Source organism: Neophocaena asiaeorientalis, unplaced genomic scaffold, assembly GCF_003031525.2.
Source record: "Neophocaena asiaeorientalis asiaeorientalis breed wild unplaced genomic scaffold, Neophocaena_asiaeorientalis_V1.1 scaffold43, whole genome shotgun sequence".
NCBI lineage: Eukaryota > Metazoa > Chordata > Mammalia > Artiodactyla > Phocoenidae > Neophocaena > Neophocaena asiaeorientalis.
Window position 1 is genome coordinate 2,323,365 of NW_020173674.1, and position 18,952 is coordinate 2,342,316.

The following is an 18,952-nucleotide window of genomic DNA, read 5'->3' on the forward strand; positions in this document are numbered from 1 at the left end:
GGGCCCGCGGGCCCCAAAAAAAAAAAAAAAAAAAAAAAATAGTGCCTGAGCCGGCACGGCCCCAACATGGGGACAAGGGTGGCAGAGCCACCGCTTGTCCCCAAGGATTCTATTTGTTTACTCAAGACAGGAGTGTATGAACGGTGACCCATGGGCCAAGTCCTGCCCACTGCTATAAATAAAGTTTTATTCACACACAGCCAAGCAACAGCAGCAGAGTTGAATTGTGACAACAGGGACCTTAGGGCCCACAGAACCTCAACTTTTTACTTTTATGGATTTAAGAGACAGAATCAGACCATACCAGCCTCTGGATGAATTTTTACGGCACAAACTGTATCCCTTGTGGCGTTGCAGGGTTGAAGGATGGTGCTGTCTTCACACCTGAGAGGAAGAATAAAGAAACTCTGAGTATTACTTCTCCCCGCCCAGGCCCAGCCCAAAGCATCCTTCTTAAAACCCACCCGTCAGGGGTTCGAGGGACCAGCCCTGGGTCCTGTGCTGCCCCACCAGGCTTCAGGCCATCAGTGTCTGGCATTTCCTGGGCTATCTGGCCCAAAATGGCTCAATGAAAATAACTCTTGGGGATTCTCTGATATATAGGGGAGGGGCCTCCCTCTGCCTCTGTTCCCGGATAGAGATGTGCGTGGCTATGAGGACTGGACCTGCTGTAGCCATATCTCTACCAAGAGGGAAGTCAGCCTAAAGATGAAGCTCATGGAGAAGGGGACAGGCAAGCAAGTCCAGAGAAGCCAGAGCCCTGATCAGACCAGACCTGAGGGCAGTCCTTACTCTGGACTTGTCCGGTCCCCAAGCCAACAGTTCAACACGGTCTGAGTTGTATTTAAGAGTCTACAAACGTGAGCGATTTTACACGTGGCTTTACCGCTGTGTCTTCCCCAAAGTCCCCCCAATACCTGTGCCCACTCGAAACCACAGAATGGGACCTTATTTGGAAATGCGGTCTCTGCAGACGTAATCGTGTTAAGATGAGGTCATACTGGATCAGGGTGGACCTGAATCGATGACCAGCGTCCTTACAAGAAGGAAATTGTATGCAGGCAGAGAGAAGGCCACGTGAAGATGCAGATACAGAAGAGCGCACAGGGCGAAGACCACCTGGAGGTGGAAGCAGATTGAAGTGATGCGCCTACAAGCCAAGGAGCGCCAAGGACTGCCGGCAACATGGAAAGCTGAGGGAGCGAGGGAAATTCCTCCCTGAGACTCTTCGGAGGGAGCACGGCTGCTGACACCTTGATTTCGGACTTCTGGTCTCCAGAACCGTGAAAGAATACATTTCTGTTGTTTATTAAAAGCCACCCACTTGTGGTGCTTTGTTACAGCAGTCCCAGGAGACTCTTACCGTGACAGTGGGCATCCCACCCTGCCTCAGGGCGTGGTACTGCCGTCCTCTCTGCCTGTGGTTTTCTTTGCCTGGAGCTTCCTCCCTCCCTCCCTCACGGGGCATCTGCTCTAGAGAGCTGTCTCTAGCATCCCCTCTGTCCCTCATGGGCTTGTCATTGTATAGGTGTTGGGATGGTCTCCACCATGGCTGGGGGCGCCAGGCCTGCCATAAGACCTGCAGGCCACACGGGGCTCATGATCACACCTGAAGGAAGGAAGGAAGGAAGGAATGAGCACTGACTCCAGTCCGTCACCAGGTGGAAACATCCAGGTGACTTGTGTGACTTAATTTCAGGACACCTCTTGGGGGCAGGTGCCACCATTAGCCCCATTTTACACATGGGAAAACGGAGGCTCCGGGAAGGGGGTGGAAGAATAAGTGACCCAAAGCCAAACAGGCAGTGAATGGAGGAAGGGAACCCACGCCCAGGCCTGTTTGTTCAGCTCACACACCCCAGGCCAACACCTTTTGCACCGGAAGCAGCTCTCTGTGCAGCCCATGGAGTCGCAGTAGAAGTTGCCCTGCTTGCACTGGCATAGCCGGTCGCTAGTTGAGAAGCATTCAGTCACCACCTCCTGATCTGCTGGAGGGAAGGCCAAGGGTCAGTCACAGGGGCCTGGACTCTGTCCTGCCCACGCCGGCCACGTCCAGGTTCGTAGTCAAAGCCTCAGAATCTTCACCCCCCTCCTTCCCCAGCAGGGATGGAGACAGGGACCAGCCAGACCTCATCCCCTGCATCTGGAGTGTCTGTGGCGGGGCCCGTGGGTGACCCTGCAATCTGGGCTGGGGCATAGGGCCAACTGCTCAGAAACACCCCCAAATCATTCTGTCCATCTCGTTTGTCCCACAAAGATCGGAAGAGCACTACTCAGTGTGGACACTGAATGGTCTCTCCCAGCATCACTGGGGGATTCCGCCTTTCTCCTGTGACGGGCTCGCTCCTGGGGCCACACCCCACATTTCACATCTACGGGGCTATTTCCACGGGGCCCACTGTCCACCCCCACGTGAATATCGCACTGATGAACTGTCCTCTGTACAGAGTCCTAGTACTTGGGGGAGCCAGTGTGCTATCTTGTTTTCCTCCTTTAGGAAAGGAAGCTGTTTTGGCAACTATCAGCATAGCCAGTTTTATGAAATCTCCTATTGGGATAGTTTACTTTTTAAAACTAAAATTGTATCTACTTAAGGGGTATGGCATGATAAGTTGATACATTCTGTTGGGATTTTCATTGGGAATGCACTAAATCTAAGAACCATTCCTGGGAAAACTGATACTTTTAAAACACTGAGGGAGTTCCCTATCTGTCCAGTGGTTAGGACGCAGCGCTGTCACTGCTGTGGCCCAGGTTCAGTTCCTGGTCAGGAACTAAGATTCTGCAAGTTACACCGTGTGGCCCAAAAAACCCCCCAACAAAATGTTGAGCCTTCCTGCTTACTATCTTGTGGTATTCCTCTCCATATTTAGATTTCCTTAAATGTTGTTTGTTCACTTACACATTTACACATGCTTTGCTAGATTTATTCCAAAGAATCTTGTTTGTTTGGGGGTTTTTTTGCTAATGGAAGTGGTATTTTTCAATTACATTTTAAAAAACAATGTCACCAATATACAGAGATTTGGAAGAACTTCTGTATATCATCCTTATACGTAGCAACTCTGAAATCCTAATGACCTGTAGGTTGATTCTTTAGCCAATACACACAGCATCATGATAAAAACAAGCACTTTGGGGCTTCCCTGGTGGCGCAGTGGTTGGGAGTCCACCTGCCGATGCAGGGGACACGGGTTTGTGCCCCGGTCCGGGAAGATCCCACATGCCGCGGAGCGGCTGGGCCCATGAGCCATGGCCACTGAGCCTGCGCGTCCGGAGCCTGTGCTCCGCAACGGGAGAGGCCACAGCGGTGAGAGGCCCGCGTACCGCAAAAAAACAAAACAAAACAAAAACCAAGCACTTTGTGATGTCTGCTCTAGCAGCCCCATCCCCGTGTTCCTCTGTGATAATTTCCTGTGGTGAGGTTCCCACAGGGCCAGTCGACAGGGGCACGTTGCCTGGACGGCAGCCCACTCACCCTCCCGGCACTGGGAACACGGCACGCAGCTGCTCTCCTCACTGGGGTGGGCCCGGAAGGTTCCAGACTCGCATTCCCTGCATTCTCCAACGCTGTGGTCCTGGTCTATGTATTTGCTGACGTAGTAGCCTGTGGCAGGTGGTACACGGAGGGGAGGTGGGTGTCCAGGGCTGTCCTGCTCTGCCGCAGACCCTGCCTTGTCTCTGAGGCCTCTGCATGAGGAGGTCCCAAGGCACCTGGAGGCCAGATGCCCTGCACAGTACCCACCCCTCTCCTCCCGTCTCCTTGGAACATTCTGGACTGATCCGAGGCCACAGGTGTCCCAGAAACCGGGGACCTGAATTGCCCCTTGGCTTTTACTGATGACATGCAGTATGTGGATGCTGGGCAGAGGTCACAAGATTTCATGTTGGACCGACTGTGTCCCTTTCTTTCCTACATGTGGTTCATGTAGGTGTGCGTGTGAACGCATGGATGTGTGTGTATAGATGTATGTAGTGTGTGTACTGGCGGGTGTGCGCGGGTGTGTGTGGGGAGGATACGGGCCTGAGTGTCCAGGTTTTGGGTGTTTGGTCTCTGAACCAGGAGCCCCGGAAGGCACACTTTCCCAGATAAAATGAGGCACGTGTATAGGTGTGTGTGAGTGGACGATGCCCATGGTGATGGTACAGGTGTGTGGCTGGACCCTTACAAGAGGAGGCCGTGAAGGGACTTTCATTGATCACGTGGGCACACCTGTCTGAGTGTGGATGGGGTGCGGGTGGGAAGGTGGGCGTGTCCAGCCTGGGCATGGGCCACTTCTGTCCTCCAAACCCTGCTGAACTCACCTCACCCATCTCAAAACAAGCACACACCACTCTGTTCACACGAGACCCCCCAAGGTGGGTGCAGAGGTGGGGCACTGGGCAGCTGCCCAGGAGAGGCCCTCCCACCCACAGACAGCCAGGTACTCCCCACAGGCAGCCCCCAGCTCTGCTCAAAGGGACTGCGGCCTCCCTCCTCCCAGGCAGGGTCTGCCCCGGAAGGCTCTGGAAGTGGTCCCAGACTCACCAGCCGGGCAGAGTTTGCTGCAGCGGGAAAGGCTGGTAACCTCATACTCCCCCGGGTTACACCGGGTCTCCCCGGTTGCCATGGTCACCTTCAATCAGAAAGTGGAGATTGGCATTATCAAAAGATGCCTCTGCTCCTGATGGAAGCAGACACCGAGACCCCTGAGCAAGGAGTGGCAGTCACCCCCCAACCCGGAGCACTGCCTCCCTCGTGGAAGTGGGCTTCCTCGGGGGAGCATCTCCGTGCTGTTCCACTCGCGATACAGAGCAGTATTATTTGGGGGGAATATGTTCTTTAGTTCCCAAATGCATGTGGATTTGTTGACTACTTCGATGGTGGGCGCCTATTTTATTTGCATGGCCAGAACTAGACCCTTTGTGGTAGTAAACCTTTGGAATTTAGTATTTGATGTTTTCTAGTCTATAGTTAATCGTTTCACCTGTTGCATATAGACTGTGTTAAGAAGGGATATTGTCTATGGGTTGGGAACGGGGATCTGAGTGTGTATGTGAATGTGTACATCTTTGTATTATATATTTGAAGGTACACACACACACACAGCCCCCCCCGCAGCCCCGGCCCTCCGCAGTCCCGTCCCTCGCATGCCCCCCCCTTCCACTGGGGCTCCCCGCGCTCAGTCACCAAGGATGTGCAGCGGGCTCGGCCCCGCCTGGGCCTTTGGGTGCAGGAAACTTCCCGTTGAGACCTGCTCGGGATGGGAATCCGGGTGCGGGATGTCCCGCCGCCCGGGACATCCTCGCTCCGGACGCGCGCCCAGGCCACAGCCCCCTTCCCGTTCTCAGAGTCTTCCCTCCCCCGAGCCCCTCCGCCGCCGTCCCACCTGCGCCGCGAGCAGCAGCAGCACCGCCAGGACACCGCGCGCCCGGGGCTCCATCGCGACGCCTCTTCGGACGAGCCGACAACTGCGGTCACACTTCCAAGCCTGGCTACCCGTCGACCCCCGGGCCCCGTTCACTGAAGAGTTTCTGACTTCACAGCCAATCGGAGGGGAGCTTCTGACCAAAGTACCCAATCGGAGCGGACGGCCTTCCCCTCGCCCCACCCACGGGCTCCGCCTCCCAGTTGCCGCGCCTCCCTGCTGGAAGCGGTACTTTCCGCTTCCCCGAATTCCCGTAGGTCGGCCACGCGGAGGAGACGCCTAGAACCGGTGGTCCTAGACTCACGTTTCGGCCCTGCCCGTCCCTGGCCCCCGCGCCTCCCGCCTCAGATGCCGAGGTCTTCAGCCCAGGCCGTCGCCGCGCCGGGGCCACCGATGGGCTTCGGTCTTGGCGCCCCCGGGACGGCCATTCCCGGCCCTCCCCTCAAGTTTAACTTGTTGCCCAGTCGCTTCCGAGGGGGCGGGGGAGAGCAGGGTGTATGCACAGCCCCCGCTGCAAAGGAAAGGACGGAGCGCCTCGCTTGCCGCGCCCCCCTCCCCAGCCCCTCCTGGGCGAGCACGCTGCCGACCGCCGGTCCCCCCTCACCCGCCCCTCCTGCGCCCTCGGCCCCAGATGCCCCAGGGGCTCCGACCTGGGCTCGGGTGGCCGCCGCACACCGAGCGTCTGTCTCTCCCTCCCCGCCTCAGCCCACAGCATCTTTTGAGCTGCCCGCGGGAGCGACGTTGATGAGGGAGGCGGGTGAGGTGGATGAGAGGGATTCAAGGGGAGGAGACCCTTCCTTCGTGGGGAGAGCAGGATGCAGCCCAGGCACATCCACAGGGAGCTTCGCGCCCCTTCATCTCCTCAACCTCCTCCAACGTCCCCCGCCCCCACCCGGAATCCCGTACTCCAGGGGGCCCTCTCAGCTGCTTGAGTCTCTCTGCCCTGTGCGGGACCCAGGTCGCTTCTGCTAGAAGTTCTTCCTACTAGAGGTTGCTGGCTGTTCACCCAAGGAGGTGACAAGGTGAGGTGACTGTCACCGTGTCCCCAGGAAGTGCATCTCCTCAGCCTCTCTGCTGCTCTGAGTCTCCTAGAGGGTGAGGTGGGGCACCCGCACAGGCCCTCCTGAGCTTCCACTCTCCTAGTCCAGCTGCAACATCCTCGTCCCGCCCAGATGCCCTGGGAGCCAAGCCAGGCACACTGTCAGCGGGGAGGGGAAATGGGTGCTGAGTGGACGTGAGGGTGGGAGGCCCAGCTCTGGACCCTACATCATTCTAGATTTAACCACCAGCATCTGGACACCCAAGAGTTGGCTGATGGAGCCTGAAACCACGTCCAGGTTTTTACTGCATGGAGGGGCTGCGTGATGCCCTTGCAGCCACCCCTCTGGGCATTGGCCACCTGTTCCCCTGGGACGATGCCCACCCAGCTTTCTTTTCCTCGTTATTTAGAGTAGTTCTTGGCCTACCAAGGACATAAAGAGAATTCTGGAGGAGATTCCGAGGCTGCAGGGGTCAGGGGTTGGAGGGGCTGGTGGATCAGGCTGCAGCAGGGTGGCCCCGTCTGGCTCTGAAGGGGTCAGGGTGCAAGATAGGTGGCCCAGGGCTTTGGGTCCAGAGCAACCTGCCTCAGTAACAAGGTGCCGAATACTTCCACCTGGAAAGCACCCACCCTCAGCAGGGAGGGACAACCACATGGGATCCAGAGCCAGTCTAGGGGGACTGCCCTCGATGCGGGATCCTGGGAGTCCCGTCTGCTTGGTGCAGGCGTGAGGGCTGGGATGGCAGTGCCCACCTGCCCCTTCCTCGGCCCCAGTCCAAGTCCATCCTGTCCTGCGGCCTCTCCCTCTGTGTCTTTCCTCCTTCGTGTACTGTCAGGGCTGGGCTGCAGTCTCCCTGTACTGTGGTGCATGGGGTCTGCGGTCAGCTGTCCCCACCCTCCCCTTCTGGGGTATCCTGGGCTGTCCCAGAAAAGGGAGGCCCACTCACCTGGCCCTGGTGTTTGTGAGTACTGGGAATGGTGGCCACAGTGGAACTGAAGGGCTGGGCTGGGGGCAGCAGGGCAGGGAGGGGGCTGTTACTGTGGAGAAGGGACCAGGCCAAATGGGCTTGAGGGCCACCCTGGAGGCCCCGGTGGGCAGCGCCCCTCCCGTGTCCTCAGCTGGCTCAGCGGCTGTTTGACAGGACCCCAGCTTCCTGGCGCTGGCTCAGCAGGGTGGGCTGCTTCTAACTGCTCCCTGCAAACTGCACCCGCATCCTTCACGGACCTCCTCCCTCCATCCTCAGGGCCTCGGACCCTTCCCTGGGCCCCTCCAGCCCCAGACAGCTTCTGCTGGCATTGAGTTTCTCCCCTGAAAGACATCCCACCCCCGCCAGTTTCCAGAAGTTCCCCAAGAAGACAACACACACAATATGTGTGTCTTGTTTATTTCAAGGGATGGAGCAAAGACATGTCCCCAAACTGGGGGAGGGTAAGAACGTGGTTACATAAACTGGACAGTCAGCTCAGATGACACCGTCACAACATAGTTTAAGGCTCCGTGTGTATCTACATGTGCAGATGCTCTCTCTCTCTCTCTCTCTCTCACACACACACACACACACACACACACACACACACACACCCTGGCATTTGACACAGGAATGGAGGCCAGACGCCAGGCGCTGTTTGCAGCCTGCCTAAAATACTGTGATTGCGTTTATTAAAAACATGTGGGAGGAGAAGACCGTGCATCAATCTGAGCAGTGTCCAACTCAGGCTCCGGGCCGGGGACGCTGTCCCCAGGCACGCCGTGCTCACATGTGCCCACCCCAGCTTGGCACGTCCTGGCTGAGGGAGGTGGGGCGCGTCCTGTAGGTATATGAACTGGGCTCTGTCCAGACAGCACAAAGGCAGAATAAAGCCCCAAGCGCCCTCTCCAAAGCGGTCCAGCTGGCGCCCCCAGCCCACCTGTGGCCCCTCCACGGCAATGTGGGCAGGGTCTCAGGAAGGGATGGCCTGTGTGTTAGGCCAAGGAGGGCCTGGGGTCCCGGCTTGCTCCTCAACGCCCCCCACTCACCCCTGCTGGGGGACATCCAGAGCCCTGCAGGCTCTCCTGCCCCTCCGCCATCAATACCCTGAGGCTGACCAGGGAGGATGGGACGAGGTCACCAGGGAGTGCAGTGCACGACGAATGTGGCATTTGGCTTCAGCATTAAGGCCAGCGCCTCCCCGGGAGGACCCCGTGTGGCCCCCCAGGTCCCTCCTGCTGTTGTGCCGCTGTGGGCCCCTCTGTCCACAGAGGCCGTGCTCGCTGGGTCTCTGCCTCCACGGGGCTGGCTTAAAGTGCTAGGTGCCTGGGACGGAGGCTGGGGCTGCCCGAGTTCTGCAGGCGATGCCCACGCCATCCCCGAAGGGCTCTTATTTGAGGATGTAGTTAATGAGCAGCTGACACGCCAGGAACATGCAGAGCAGGAACCACGAGCGGGGACTGTGCAAGAGGCCCGGGGCCGGTGCCTGCCTGGCCTGTGCCGTGGAGCTCAGCACGGCCGAGAGATGCCTGGAATGATAGGGCACCGCAGTTCAGCGGGGGCCAGCCCAGGCAGGATGGCACATCCCTGCCCCAGGGTGCAAATGCGGGGGGACGGACCCAGGGCACAGTGGCTGCACTGCGCTTCCTGGGCACACATTCTGGGTGTGGGGGGGTCAAGGCTGGGGGAGCTGGGCCTCTTACATCCTCCCTCCCACCTCCATTGTTATGGGCTGAACTGTGTCCCCCAAAGTCCTCTGTTGGAATCCTGACCCCCAGCGCCCCAGAATGCAACTGTATTTGGAGATGTGACCTTTAAAGAGGTGAATAAAGTAAAATGCGGCCACTAGGATGGGCCCTAATCCCGTAGGACTGCTGTCCTTATAAGAAGAGGAGGTCAGGACACAGACACACACAGAGGGACGACCCCGTGAGGACCAGGGAGAAGACGGCCGTCTACACGCCGAGGAGAGGCCTCAGGAGGAACCAGCCCTGCACTGATCTTGGACTTCCAGCCTCCAGGACTGGGAGAGGTAAATGTCTGTGGTTGAAGCTGCTTCCCTGTGGTACTCTGTATGGCAGCCCAGGAAACCCAGAGCCCCGCCCTGGACTCTGACGTCAGTGTGTGTCTGGACCTCAGCAGAAGCTTCCGGTGGTTCTCCCAGCCACCCGCCTGGCAACTAGTTTCCTCCTGTGGTGCTAGATGGCCACCCCGACCCTCCCGGCTCCCACGGCCTCTGGGCTCAGCTCCACCATCTCCGCCCCCTCACCTGACTCGCCCTTCTCCTGGCAGCGGCCCACCTGTGGTGCCCTCTGCTCTCAGTGCTGGCCTCTGCTCTCCCCCTTTGCAGCTCCTCCCTGCCCACCTGCATCCTCCTCCAGGAAGCCCTCCCTGACCGTGGAGACAGCATTCCTCTCCCTCTCTCAGCCCCACACAGCCTGCAGTGGAGTGGGGTGCTAAAAAGGTGTGAAATGCCTCTATGCCACATATGGGTGGGTCACAGGCATGAAATTCTAGGCTTCCGAGGGCGGCTCCGATGCTAACAGCTGGTTAAGTGCTTGCTGGGTGCCAGGCACAGAGCTCAGCCCTCTGCTCCATCCTCTTCCCGCCCCAGGGCCACTGCTGTCACCCCAGTTCACAGATGGGGAGACCGAGGCAGGGACAGCCCGAGGTCCCACAGGCCGGGAGTCCTGCAGCCCTGCTGGAGCCGGGAGCCTGGCTCTGGGGCAGAGCTGGCAAGCAGGGCTCTGCCTCCTGGTGCCGGCACATAGAGTGTGTTCCCAGTCTTCCCCGAGATGACTCACCCAGCTGTTCCTGAGGACCCACTTTTCTTGGAGCTGGGGCCACCGCGGGGCGGTAGGAGGCATACTCGGGGGAGCCGGTGCTGGCAGCACCTCCTTCCAGCTTCTGTCTGCTCCACCCACCACAAGCACGGGCAGCCCTGCCCTGGTTCACCTGGACTCCATCAAGCCCCCCGCCAGACCCAGCATCCTCCTTGCCAGCTCAGCCTGTTCACACGCCGCGTTCTGCCCTGCCTGCCCCTCGCAGAGGGCAGAACCCAGGAGGTCCCCTGTCCTCCTCGCCCAGTAGCCGGACCGGCTGAAGTCCTGAGGGTTCTAGCGCAAGTGACAGTGCAGGTGAACGCCTGCCCTCACCCCCCGCCGGCTCTGGCTCTCCTGCTCTCTGACCCGGAGCCCCGGCTGGACCCCCGAGCATGGCCCACCTATGTAGCTCCTGCTGGGCCTCCCGGATGGACAGGATCCCCTCGTGCAGCAACTGCAGCCGCCACGCTTCCTTCCCACACCGAGGGCACGGGCTCTCGCAGCCTGGGACGCAGGACCCGGGGGACAAGGGAACACGGGGTGGGGGGGAGAAGTGAGGATGAGCGGGGATGTCTGGGGAGCCGGCAGGTGGGGTCGTGGGGCCGTGTCCCACCTCACAGGAGCCTTCAGTTGAAGCTAATAACACAGGGAGGTGGTGCCGAGGGATGTTTCCAGAGGGAACCCCGGGCTCCGCTGGCCTCTGATTCGCCCAGAGGCGGGAACCAAGCTGGGGAGACAGGCACGCCCTTGAGGGCAGGGGGCAGAGAGGCAGGAGCCAATCCGGAGAGTCACAGACAGATGGACAGGTCACAGCCCCGCCCCTCGCTCTGGCCCCGCCCCCTGAGTGCAGACTCGGGAGCCCTGCCCCCTCTCACACCCCCCTCTGCCCTTCGGCTTCTCTGTCCTCCCGCCCTGAAGAGGGCCTGGCCCCGGAGGGCTCACCGGGAGCGAAGTCACGGTCCTCCTCCTCGTCAGAGAGCTCTGGGCAGGACTCGGGCGTGGAGCCGCTGCTCTCGGTGGCCTGGCTGTGGCCAGATGGCTGGTCGCTGGCCTTGCGGAGCCGCCGGTCGGGGCCAGACCCCTGGAGGGAGATGGAGCGGCTGTGGCCGGGAGCTCACCCACACCCACCGCACCCTCGTGCGCCCGCCGTGCCCTCGGGGACCTGCTGGGGTGTCGCTGGCCTTGGGGACGTGGTGGGCTTATGCCAGGGCAGCTCCAGAGGAGGTGGCCGGCAGAGGAGGGAACTGCTGGCTCAGGGTGCACAGAGGAGGTCTGGCCCTGGCCTGCCTGGACTGGAGCCTCACTCCCCCCGGGCCTCAGGGTCCTCAGGGGTAATGCAGATTGCTGGCCCCTCTGCGGCGGCCTGGGGACCGTCACGAGGTCCTGCCCAGTACATACGGAGATGATGGGGGTGGGGCCAGGGACCCGCTCAGTGTGTGAGCTGAGGGCTCCCCCATCATGGAGGGACCCCCAGGCTGGCCGGCCTCAAACAAGCCCCCTGAGTACAGGAGTGGCCAGGTGACAGCAGGCCTGTGTCCAACAGACAGGCCCAGGATGGTGCCTGGACGCTCTGCATTAGGGCCCTGCGGCTCTGATGTGTATCATTGATGGGGGGGTGGGGTCAGCGATGGGAGGTGCAGACAGAGATGGAGGGTGGGGCAGTCCACCCAGGTGGACTTTGCTGCAGGGACAGGTTTTGGGGTTTGGTGGGGCCTGAGCCGACTAGAAAGGCTTAAGTGAAGGAGGAGGATGCAGAGGGGCGTCAGGTGGACACGTGTGCGAGGGTCTGGGGCCATCTGGTCGAGGTCGAGGGGCCGCGGAATGTGGCGGAAGGGTGGGTGGGACACACGTGGCTAGTGAGATACTGTGGCCCCTGTTTGCTGGGAAAATTGGGGCCCCTGGGCAAGATGGGGAGTCCGTCCCTCCCTGCCCCGGGTGGGCCGTGCCCCCCGGCCGTGTGCACCGTGGGTGCCTCGCTGGTGTAGTGTGTGCTGTTCCACACGTGGAACCTGCCCACGTGGTGGGGGCCACTCCAGGCTTCCCTCAAAAGGCACCTCTGTCTGGAGCTCTCCTTCCTCGTGTCTCCTGGAAGCTCCCACCTGCCCTCCCCAGCACCTCCCACCCTCTCTCCCACACTTTTGAGGCCCAGGCATCTGGGTAAATGCGCCGTCTCCTGCTCCTACTTGGGCGAGTCCCTGGGCTGCCCAGAGCCTCTGTTTCTTCATCTGTGGAATGGGATAGCATGCTGCCCGCACCGCAGAGGGCGGCTCTGGGGGTTGATGGGCCAGGACCATACACCCTGGCACAGTGCCCTGAACACCAGGGTGCCCTGGGAACTGAGCGTCCTGCAAATCCAGGCGTCCAGGCCCCATGCTGGGCAGGGAAGGGCAGGACAGGGATGCAGGGGGATGCCAGAGGAGACCCTGCTAGGATGTGGGTCAGAGTGTGCCAGGGTGGGGGACCCAGAGGAGGGGGGCCAGGCAGGTGGGTGTGAGGGTGGGCATGGGGCCACACCTGGAGGGACCCAGCAGGGGCCCTGGGGGTGGTGCTGACCTGGTGCCTGGGCCCCGGGCTGCCCAGGAAGGTGGTCTGGCGGGCCATGGTCTCCCGCTGCAGGGTGTGCAGGACCCCGTCTTGCTCAAACTGGGCAATGTCCTTCAGGGGGTCCCAGGGGCTGTGGCTGGAGGGTCCAGAGAGTGTCTGTTGGCAGGGGCGGTGGCCCTCGGAGTGAGGGGGCCCCAGCCCGGCCCAGCCCTCAGCCTCCCAGCAGGACCGGAGACCCCCAGGGGAGTGACCGTTGCCTGCACCTGTGTGCAGCCCCTGTGTGACCCTCCCTCCCCATCACCCAGGGCCAGGATGGTGAGGGTCTGCTACCCAGCCCACCGCGGGGCCCAGGCTGCTGTCTGCCAGCACTCACTCCTCGTATCGGTAGCGCCACTCCTGGGTGGTGGGGTCCAGGTGGAACAGCTGCGGCGTCCAGGTCACCAGGTTCTGCTGGCGCTCTCGGGCCTGATGCCGCTGTGCCTCCTCCAGGGCAAACTTCTCCTGTGTGGCTTTGTGCTGGTCACCCTCGCTGATGGCCCTGGTGACGTGCTGCCAGAGCCTGCGAGCGGAGCACACGTTCTGAGCGGGGGGACCTGGGCGGTCCCGTCCCCTCACACTAGAGGGGAGCCTCAGAGCAACCTCCGCTTGATTGCCTCCAGTGACAGGGAGCTCACTGCCTCTCAGGGTGCCCGGGTCTCCTGGGCTGGACGCACACCTGCCACCAGCAGGGCCCTCCCTGTGGACTGCAGGTCATCTGCCCCGGAGCCTGCTCTTCCCCAGGCCTCCCCTGCTCTCTCTCCAGCTGCCCACAGCTGGATGTGTCCTCTGCCAAGAAAGGTCCACTCAGGTCCATCCTCCCTGCCACAGACATCCAGGGGACGTGCACCCAGGAGACAGCAGCTGCCGGCCCGGCCACCCCAGCCGTGGTCAGGGGTCCTGCGGCGCCCGGGCCTTACCTCTCTGACTCCAGCTCTGTCTGCTCCTCCAAAGGCACCGTGTGGCGCTTCAGCCGCTGCCCGCGGACCTCCTCGCTCGGGTTCCAGAAGAGCTCGGCGCCTCCTCTGCCCTCCTCCTTGATGAACACTTCCCTGTCCTGCCCCAGACAGCCGGGCAGGTCAGAGGTACCGGCCGTGGCCTCTGCTGCCCCCGGGCCTACCCGCGCCTGCCCGGAGGCGGCCTCTCACCCAGTGTCCCGTGAGCCGCGCCAGGACCTCCTCGCCCGACGTGATCTTCCCGGAGATCTGGTTGATGCTCGTGCTGCCGCCGAAGAAGGGCTGTGGGGACACACCCGAGATGATGCCCTTACGACGCCGGTGAGGTCCCCTCGTGGAGCTGGGGAGGAGGGGCCCCTTCCTCATGGGTGGGCGGGAGGTGAGCTCCCGGCCCCAGTGCATGGGGGGCCGGCTGGGACGGGACTGAAGCTGGAGGTGGCCACGCTCGCCCACGGTCCAGCCTGAGCTCAAGGGTGCTGGGTCCCTGCCAGGGCTTTGTGCCCCGTGGTGGGGAAGGGGCCTGGGCCTGTCCTAGCTCTGCTGTGTGGCCTGTGGGCAGCCCCTTCCCCTCTCCGAGCCCCGCTGTGCTACAGGGAAGCCAGGAGCTGCTTGTCCATGTGCACCTGCTCAGGAAACCATCCCTGGGGCACTGAGAGGGCAAGAGGGGGCCACCCAAGGCCTCGCCTCTCCCCGGCCCAAGCCCCACGCCCCCCCAAGGCCCCTGGGTGGCCGAGGTGCTGTGGCCAGTGCTACCTTGAGCTTGAATTCCAGCTCAGCCTGGAAGTTGTTCTTCTCACACTCGACGGTCACTCTGCCGCCCAGCTCCATGGTCATGGTGCCGTAGAGAATGCCTGGAACACAGCCGCATTGAGGGGTCAGGGCCACCCCCTGGCCAGCCGAGTCCCCAGACCTCTGCTGAGTCCTGACCCAGCAACACTGAGCCGGGGAGGCCCCTATCAGGGCCCGGAGGGTGAGACGGGAGCAGGGAGGGGGCAGGCGCTCTGGGGGCAGTGCTGCCAGGAGGGGGAGAATCTCGTTAGGTGAGCAGGGCCCGTGACCGGGCCTGATTCCGCAGTGACCAGCTCCCTGCATCGAACGGGGTCTCTGGCCCCAGGGCCTTTGCTCATGCGAGTTGCTAAGTCTGGGAGACACCCCCACCCTGTACTAGGTCACCTCCTCCAGCAGCCCCTGTTCCAGGCTCCCAGGAGCCCCACTGCCCCCGGGAGACCCTCGTCAAGGCCTGTCACTCCGCTCCGCAGATCCTGCCCCGATGTGGGTGCCTGCATCTTCCCTGCTCACTGCTGCGCCCAGGACGGGCCCACGTGGTTTTATTTTTTTTTTAACTTAATACATATATTTTTTAATTACTGAAGGAAAGCATGAGTCTTCTATTTCTGGTCTTATGGAGGGCTTACTCTAAAAGAAAAAAAGAAATGAGGGAAGGAAGGAAGGAAGGAAGGAGAAGGAAGGAAGAAAGGATCATTCTCACTTGAAAACACTTAGAGATGTGGGATAAAATAAGTCTTTCAAAAATTAAAAAAACAGACTTCCCTGGTGGCTCAGTGGTTAAGAATCCACCTACCAATGCAGGGGACATGGGTTCGAGCCCTGGTCCGGGAAGATCACAGATGCTGCGGAACAGCTAAGCCCATGAGCCACAACTACTGAGCCTGTGCTCTAGAGCCCACAAGCCACAACTACTGAAGCCCGCGTGCCTAGAGGCCGTGCTCCACAACAAGAGAAGACACCGCAGTGAGAAGCCCATGCACCGCAACCAAGAGTAGCCTCCGCTTGCCGCAACTAGAGAAAGCCTGCGTGCTGCAACTAGAGAAAGCCAGCACGCAGCAACGAAGATCCAACGCAGCCAAAAATAAATAAATAAATAACTTTATTAAAAAAAAAAAAAGATTTAGCACTAATTAAAAAAAATTTAAAAAGACAAGCTAATTGAAATTGCAAAAAGGCTGGAATCACCCCCCAATTCCCCTGTGCACAGGGTGGAAAAGCTACATGGAAGGGAGTCGGGCCTCTGAGCTGCTCTGGTGTCTCTCCAGGACACACCAACGCAGAGTCAGAGAAGCAGCTGCAGGGCCGGGTGTGCAGGGCCCGATTCTCTACTGCGGAGGGTGGGGGAGGAGGTCTGAGAGACCCTAGAACTGTCTATACCTTGTTATGTAGTTTTGACTTTGGAACCAGGTACATATTTCATTTACAAAATTATTTTAAAAATGAAGTTAAAAGAGCAATTCCTAAAAATCCAAAGTGAAATGAAACAAAAGACCAGAGTGGGCGTGATCCCAGAGGGGTATATCTGATGACCTTACAGATCCCAGAGGGATCTACTCAGGACAAGAAGCACAGACATCACAGCCCACGCTGCCTTCAGCCATCGCTCTGTTGGTGGTGGGGCTGAGTGTCACTCTGAGTGCTGTGTGTGCTAGGACAAAAAGCGAGCGTGGCGAGGTCACGGAAAGTGGCTTTCCGGCGTGGGGGGAGACATTTCACGTGTGAGGTGAATGGGGCGTTAAAAGACCGGCCGTCTTGAATCTGGATTGGAAATGTCAATGTGAACTCACCTGTTTTAATCGTAAAAAGCTCACTGGACGAAAGCCCTAGAAACGATGATCAAACCACTCGTAGGAAGCAGACCTCGCCTCCAGACAACGGTGTCTAAGTACCATTTCCTGCTGGCAGGAACCTGGGTCTCCCAGGAGCAATGCCCGATTCAAGGTGTAGGGCAGGAGACGTCAGGGTCTCCCGGGGTCACAGCAAAAGGAGGCAGGCCACTTGGGCTGGGTACAGAGGACACAGGGGCCAATCTGAGGGCTCCCGCTGGCCAACAAGGCACAAGGAGCATGGAATGTTCTAGCTGGAATGTTCCGAGTCGATCATGCATGTTCTGATCAGATAATACTCAAAGCAACAACGACCTCACCAAGGATCCCCTTTGGAGGAGCCAGGGGCAAGGGAAGGAAAACTCATGACTATTTTGAAGAGCTCTGGCATTTATCCTACAGGTACTGGCCTAGCGGGTAAGCACGTGGTAGGCGAGGGCGACTTTCTCTTCGCAGGAGGCTGCCTGCTGGCTGGATGAAGGAGCGATGGACCGTCACCAGGCTGGAGGGACCAGGAGCTGAGAATCCACGTCACTTAAGATCACAGACGTGGAGCCAACCCGACGTCACGAGCCCCACGGCAGGAGGACGGGAAGCCACCTACTGTTGTCTTGTTGGAAAAACTGTGCCTGAAAAGCGATCAGACCTCCAGGGATGAGGTCAGCTTCCAGTTTACAGAGAATACGTTCAACTACACCACGGACACAGCCAGTATGTCCAGACTAGAGGAAACCCCACAAGAAAATGACCTTATTCCTTCCACAAATACAGTGCAAGGGAAAGAAGGGTCAAGGTTCACACCAAGCACAAAGTGTGACCCTTCTCTGGAATCCTGTTCAAACGAGTGAATCGTAACATACGTGTGTATGTACGTATGTAAACACACATTTATTTATGACAATCAGAGCACATTGAACACTGACTGTATACCTCATGGTATTAGGGAAAGAGCCTTGAGTTTTGTTTTGTTTTTTTTTTTTTTTTTTAATTTTTGGTGTAATGATAGTCCCGTGGTTGTGGTTAAGAAGGGGATTCCTTATCTTTTAGCGACACTATGAAACGCAGAGATGACGTGATATCTGCGATCTACTTCAAATGAATGAGGTGGGAGGCGTGTGGGGATAAAGGAAACGATTGGTGCTCGCTGCGTTTTGGGTACGTTGTGTGTGTGTGTGTGGGGGGGGTCACTGTCCTTTCACATGTGTTTGAAGTTTTCAATAATGAAAAGTTGAAGAAAAAGTAATGCTCTTTTAAATGCACTAATGAACAGACAGTCATGCCAGAAAATAAGGGCAATCTTCTGGGAGAAAAAACAAACAAGAAGGAGAGGGGGAGAAAGAGGAAGAAGTGCATCTGTCCTCTGAGCAGAGAGGACTTTGCTGACCTGAGCCCTTGGTGTCCAGTGGGGTGCAGGACAGAGGGGCTTGGGCCAGAGCAACAAGGAAAGTGTGTTCCGAGACATTTCCATAAAACCGGGACTCTCACATCGCTATGCTCTCAGCAAAAGGAGAGCCAAGGAAACAGTTGCATTGGGCAGGGTTCTAGGGGTTAAAAATATCCCCACCCCCTACATCCCTGGCCTTCAATTTGTAAGGTGAGTTTGGGACTCAAATGGAAACTTCCTGTGTGGCCCAGAAACAGCCTACTGTACATGACAGCCTAGTACAGGGGAAAACCCCAAGCAGAATTAGAATCTCAAGGTCTTAATATATACAGTCATCCACTCAACAAATGTTTATCCAGAATCTCACTGCTGTGGGCAGTGGGGACACAGCTGCAAACTGGCTAGAATATTAGGATTCCTAGATAGCGAATAGAAAAGAATTGCATTTACCATGTTTACAGATCTATGAGAATAAACTGTGAACTTGATCGAGGAACAAGATACAAGTATAAAAGAACAGGAAGGTTTGAAGTGGAATCAAGTAGAGCTTCTGGGGGAAAAAAATCCAAAACTTCGACATTGAACTCAGTGGATGAGTTAAATATTAGGTTAATCATAGTTAAAGGTAGATCTAAAGAACTTATCTAGAACGCAAAGACGTAAAAGATGTCAGATGCAGGGCACAGAGTGTCTGAAGTTCTAGAAAAAAAATTGAGAAATTGGAGAGAGTCAGTATTAAAAAATAAGGGCTTAAAAACTCCCACACTTGATCAAAACCATGAAATCGCTGCTTAAAAAGTTCAAACAGGGCTTCCCTGGTGGCGCAGTGGTTGAGAGTCCGCCTGCCGATGCAGGGGACACGGGTTCGTGCCCCGGTCCGGGAAGATCCCACACGCCGCGGAGCGGCTGGGCCCGTGAGCCATGGCCGCTGAGCCTGCGCGTCCGGAGCCTGTGCTCCGCAGTGGGAGGGGCCACAGCGGAGAGAGGCCCACGTACCAAAAAAAAAAAAAAAAAAAAGTTCAAACAAACAAAAGCCCTTATAAATAGAAGAAATAAAGAAATCCAGAGCTGTCAAGCTACCGAAAGGCATGGAAGAATCTTAAATGCATATCGCTTAGTCAAAGACGCAGGTTTGAAAAAGCTACATACCCTGGGATTCCAACTCTATGACATTCCAAAA

General features: G+C 58.3%; 2 protein-coding genes across 7 annotated transcripts in view; both read right to left on the reverse strand.

The window, feature by feature from the left end:
- The window catches only part of LOC112402267 (tumor necrosis factor receptor superfamily member 22-like), a 16,320-nt gene extending 10,844 nt beyond the window's left edge, over positions 1–5,476 (reverse strand). The window contains exons 1-5 of the mRNA XM_024749081.1: positions 5,370–5,476; positions 4,529–4,616; positions 3,479–3,607; positions 1,871–1,985; positions 305–384 (exon numbers count right to left, since the gene is read on the reverse strand). Of these exons, the coding sequence (XP_024604849.1) occupies positions 305–384; positions 1,871–1,985; positions 3,479–3,607; positions 4,529–4,616; positions 5,370–5,423 (466 nt within the window). The 5' untranslated portion in view covers positions 5,424–5,476. The remainder of the gene's footprint in view (positions 1–304; positions 385–1,870; positions 1,986–3,478; positions 3,608–4,528; positions 4,617–5,369) is intronic.
- A 2,614-nt stretch (positions 5,477–8,090) lies between these two features.
- Positions 8,091–18,952, reverse strand: part of OSBPL5 (oxysterol binding protein like 5) — a 39,983-nt gene continuing 29,121 nt past the window's right edge. For all 6 annotated transcript variants that reach the window (XM_024748978.1, XM_024748979.1, XM_024748977.1 and 3 more), the window contains 8 exons: positions 14,527–14,624; positions 13,966–14,055; positions 13,738–13,874; positions 13,155–13,340; positions 12,791–12,917; positions 11,180–11,318; positions 10,639–10,741; positions 8,091–8,944 (listed from right to left, as the gene is read on the reverse strand). In XM_024748978.1, coding sequence (XP_024604746.1) covers positions 8,806–8,944; positions 10,639–10,741; positions 11,180–11,318; positions 12,791–12,917; positions 13,155–13,340; positions 13,738–13,874; positions 13,966–14,055; positions 14,527–14,624 — 1,019 coding nt within the window. In that variant the 3' untranslated portion in view covers positions 8,091–8,805. The remainder of the gene's footprint in view (positions 8,945–10,638; positions 10,742–11,179; positions 11,319–12,790; positions 12,918–13,154; positions 13,341–13,737; positions 13,875–13,965; positions 14,056–14,526; positions 14,625–18,952) is intronic.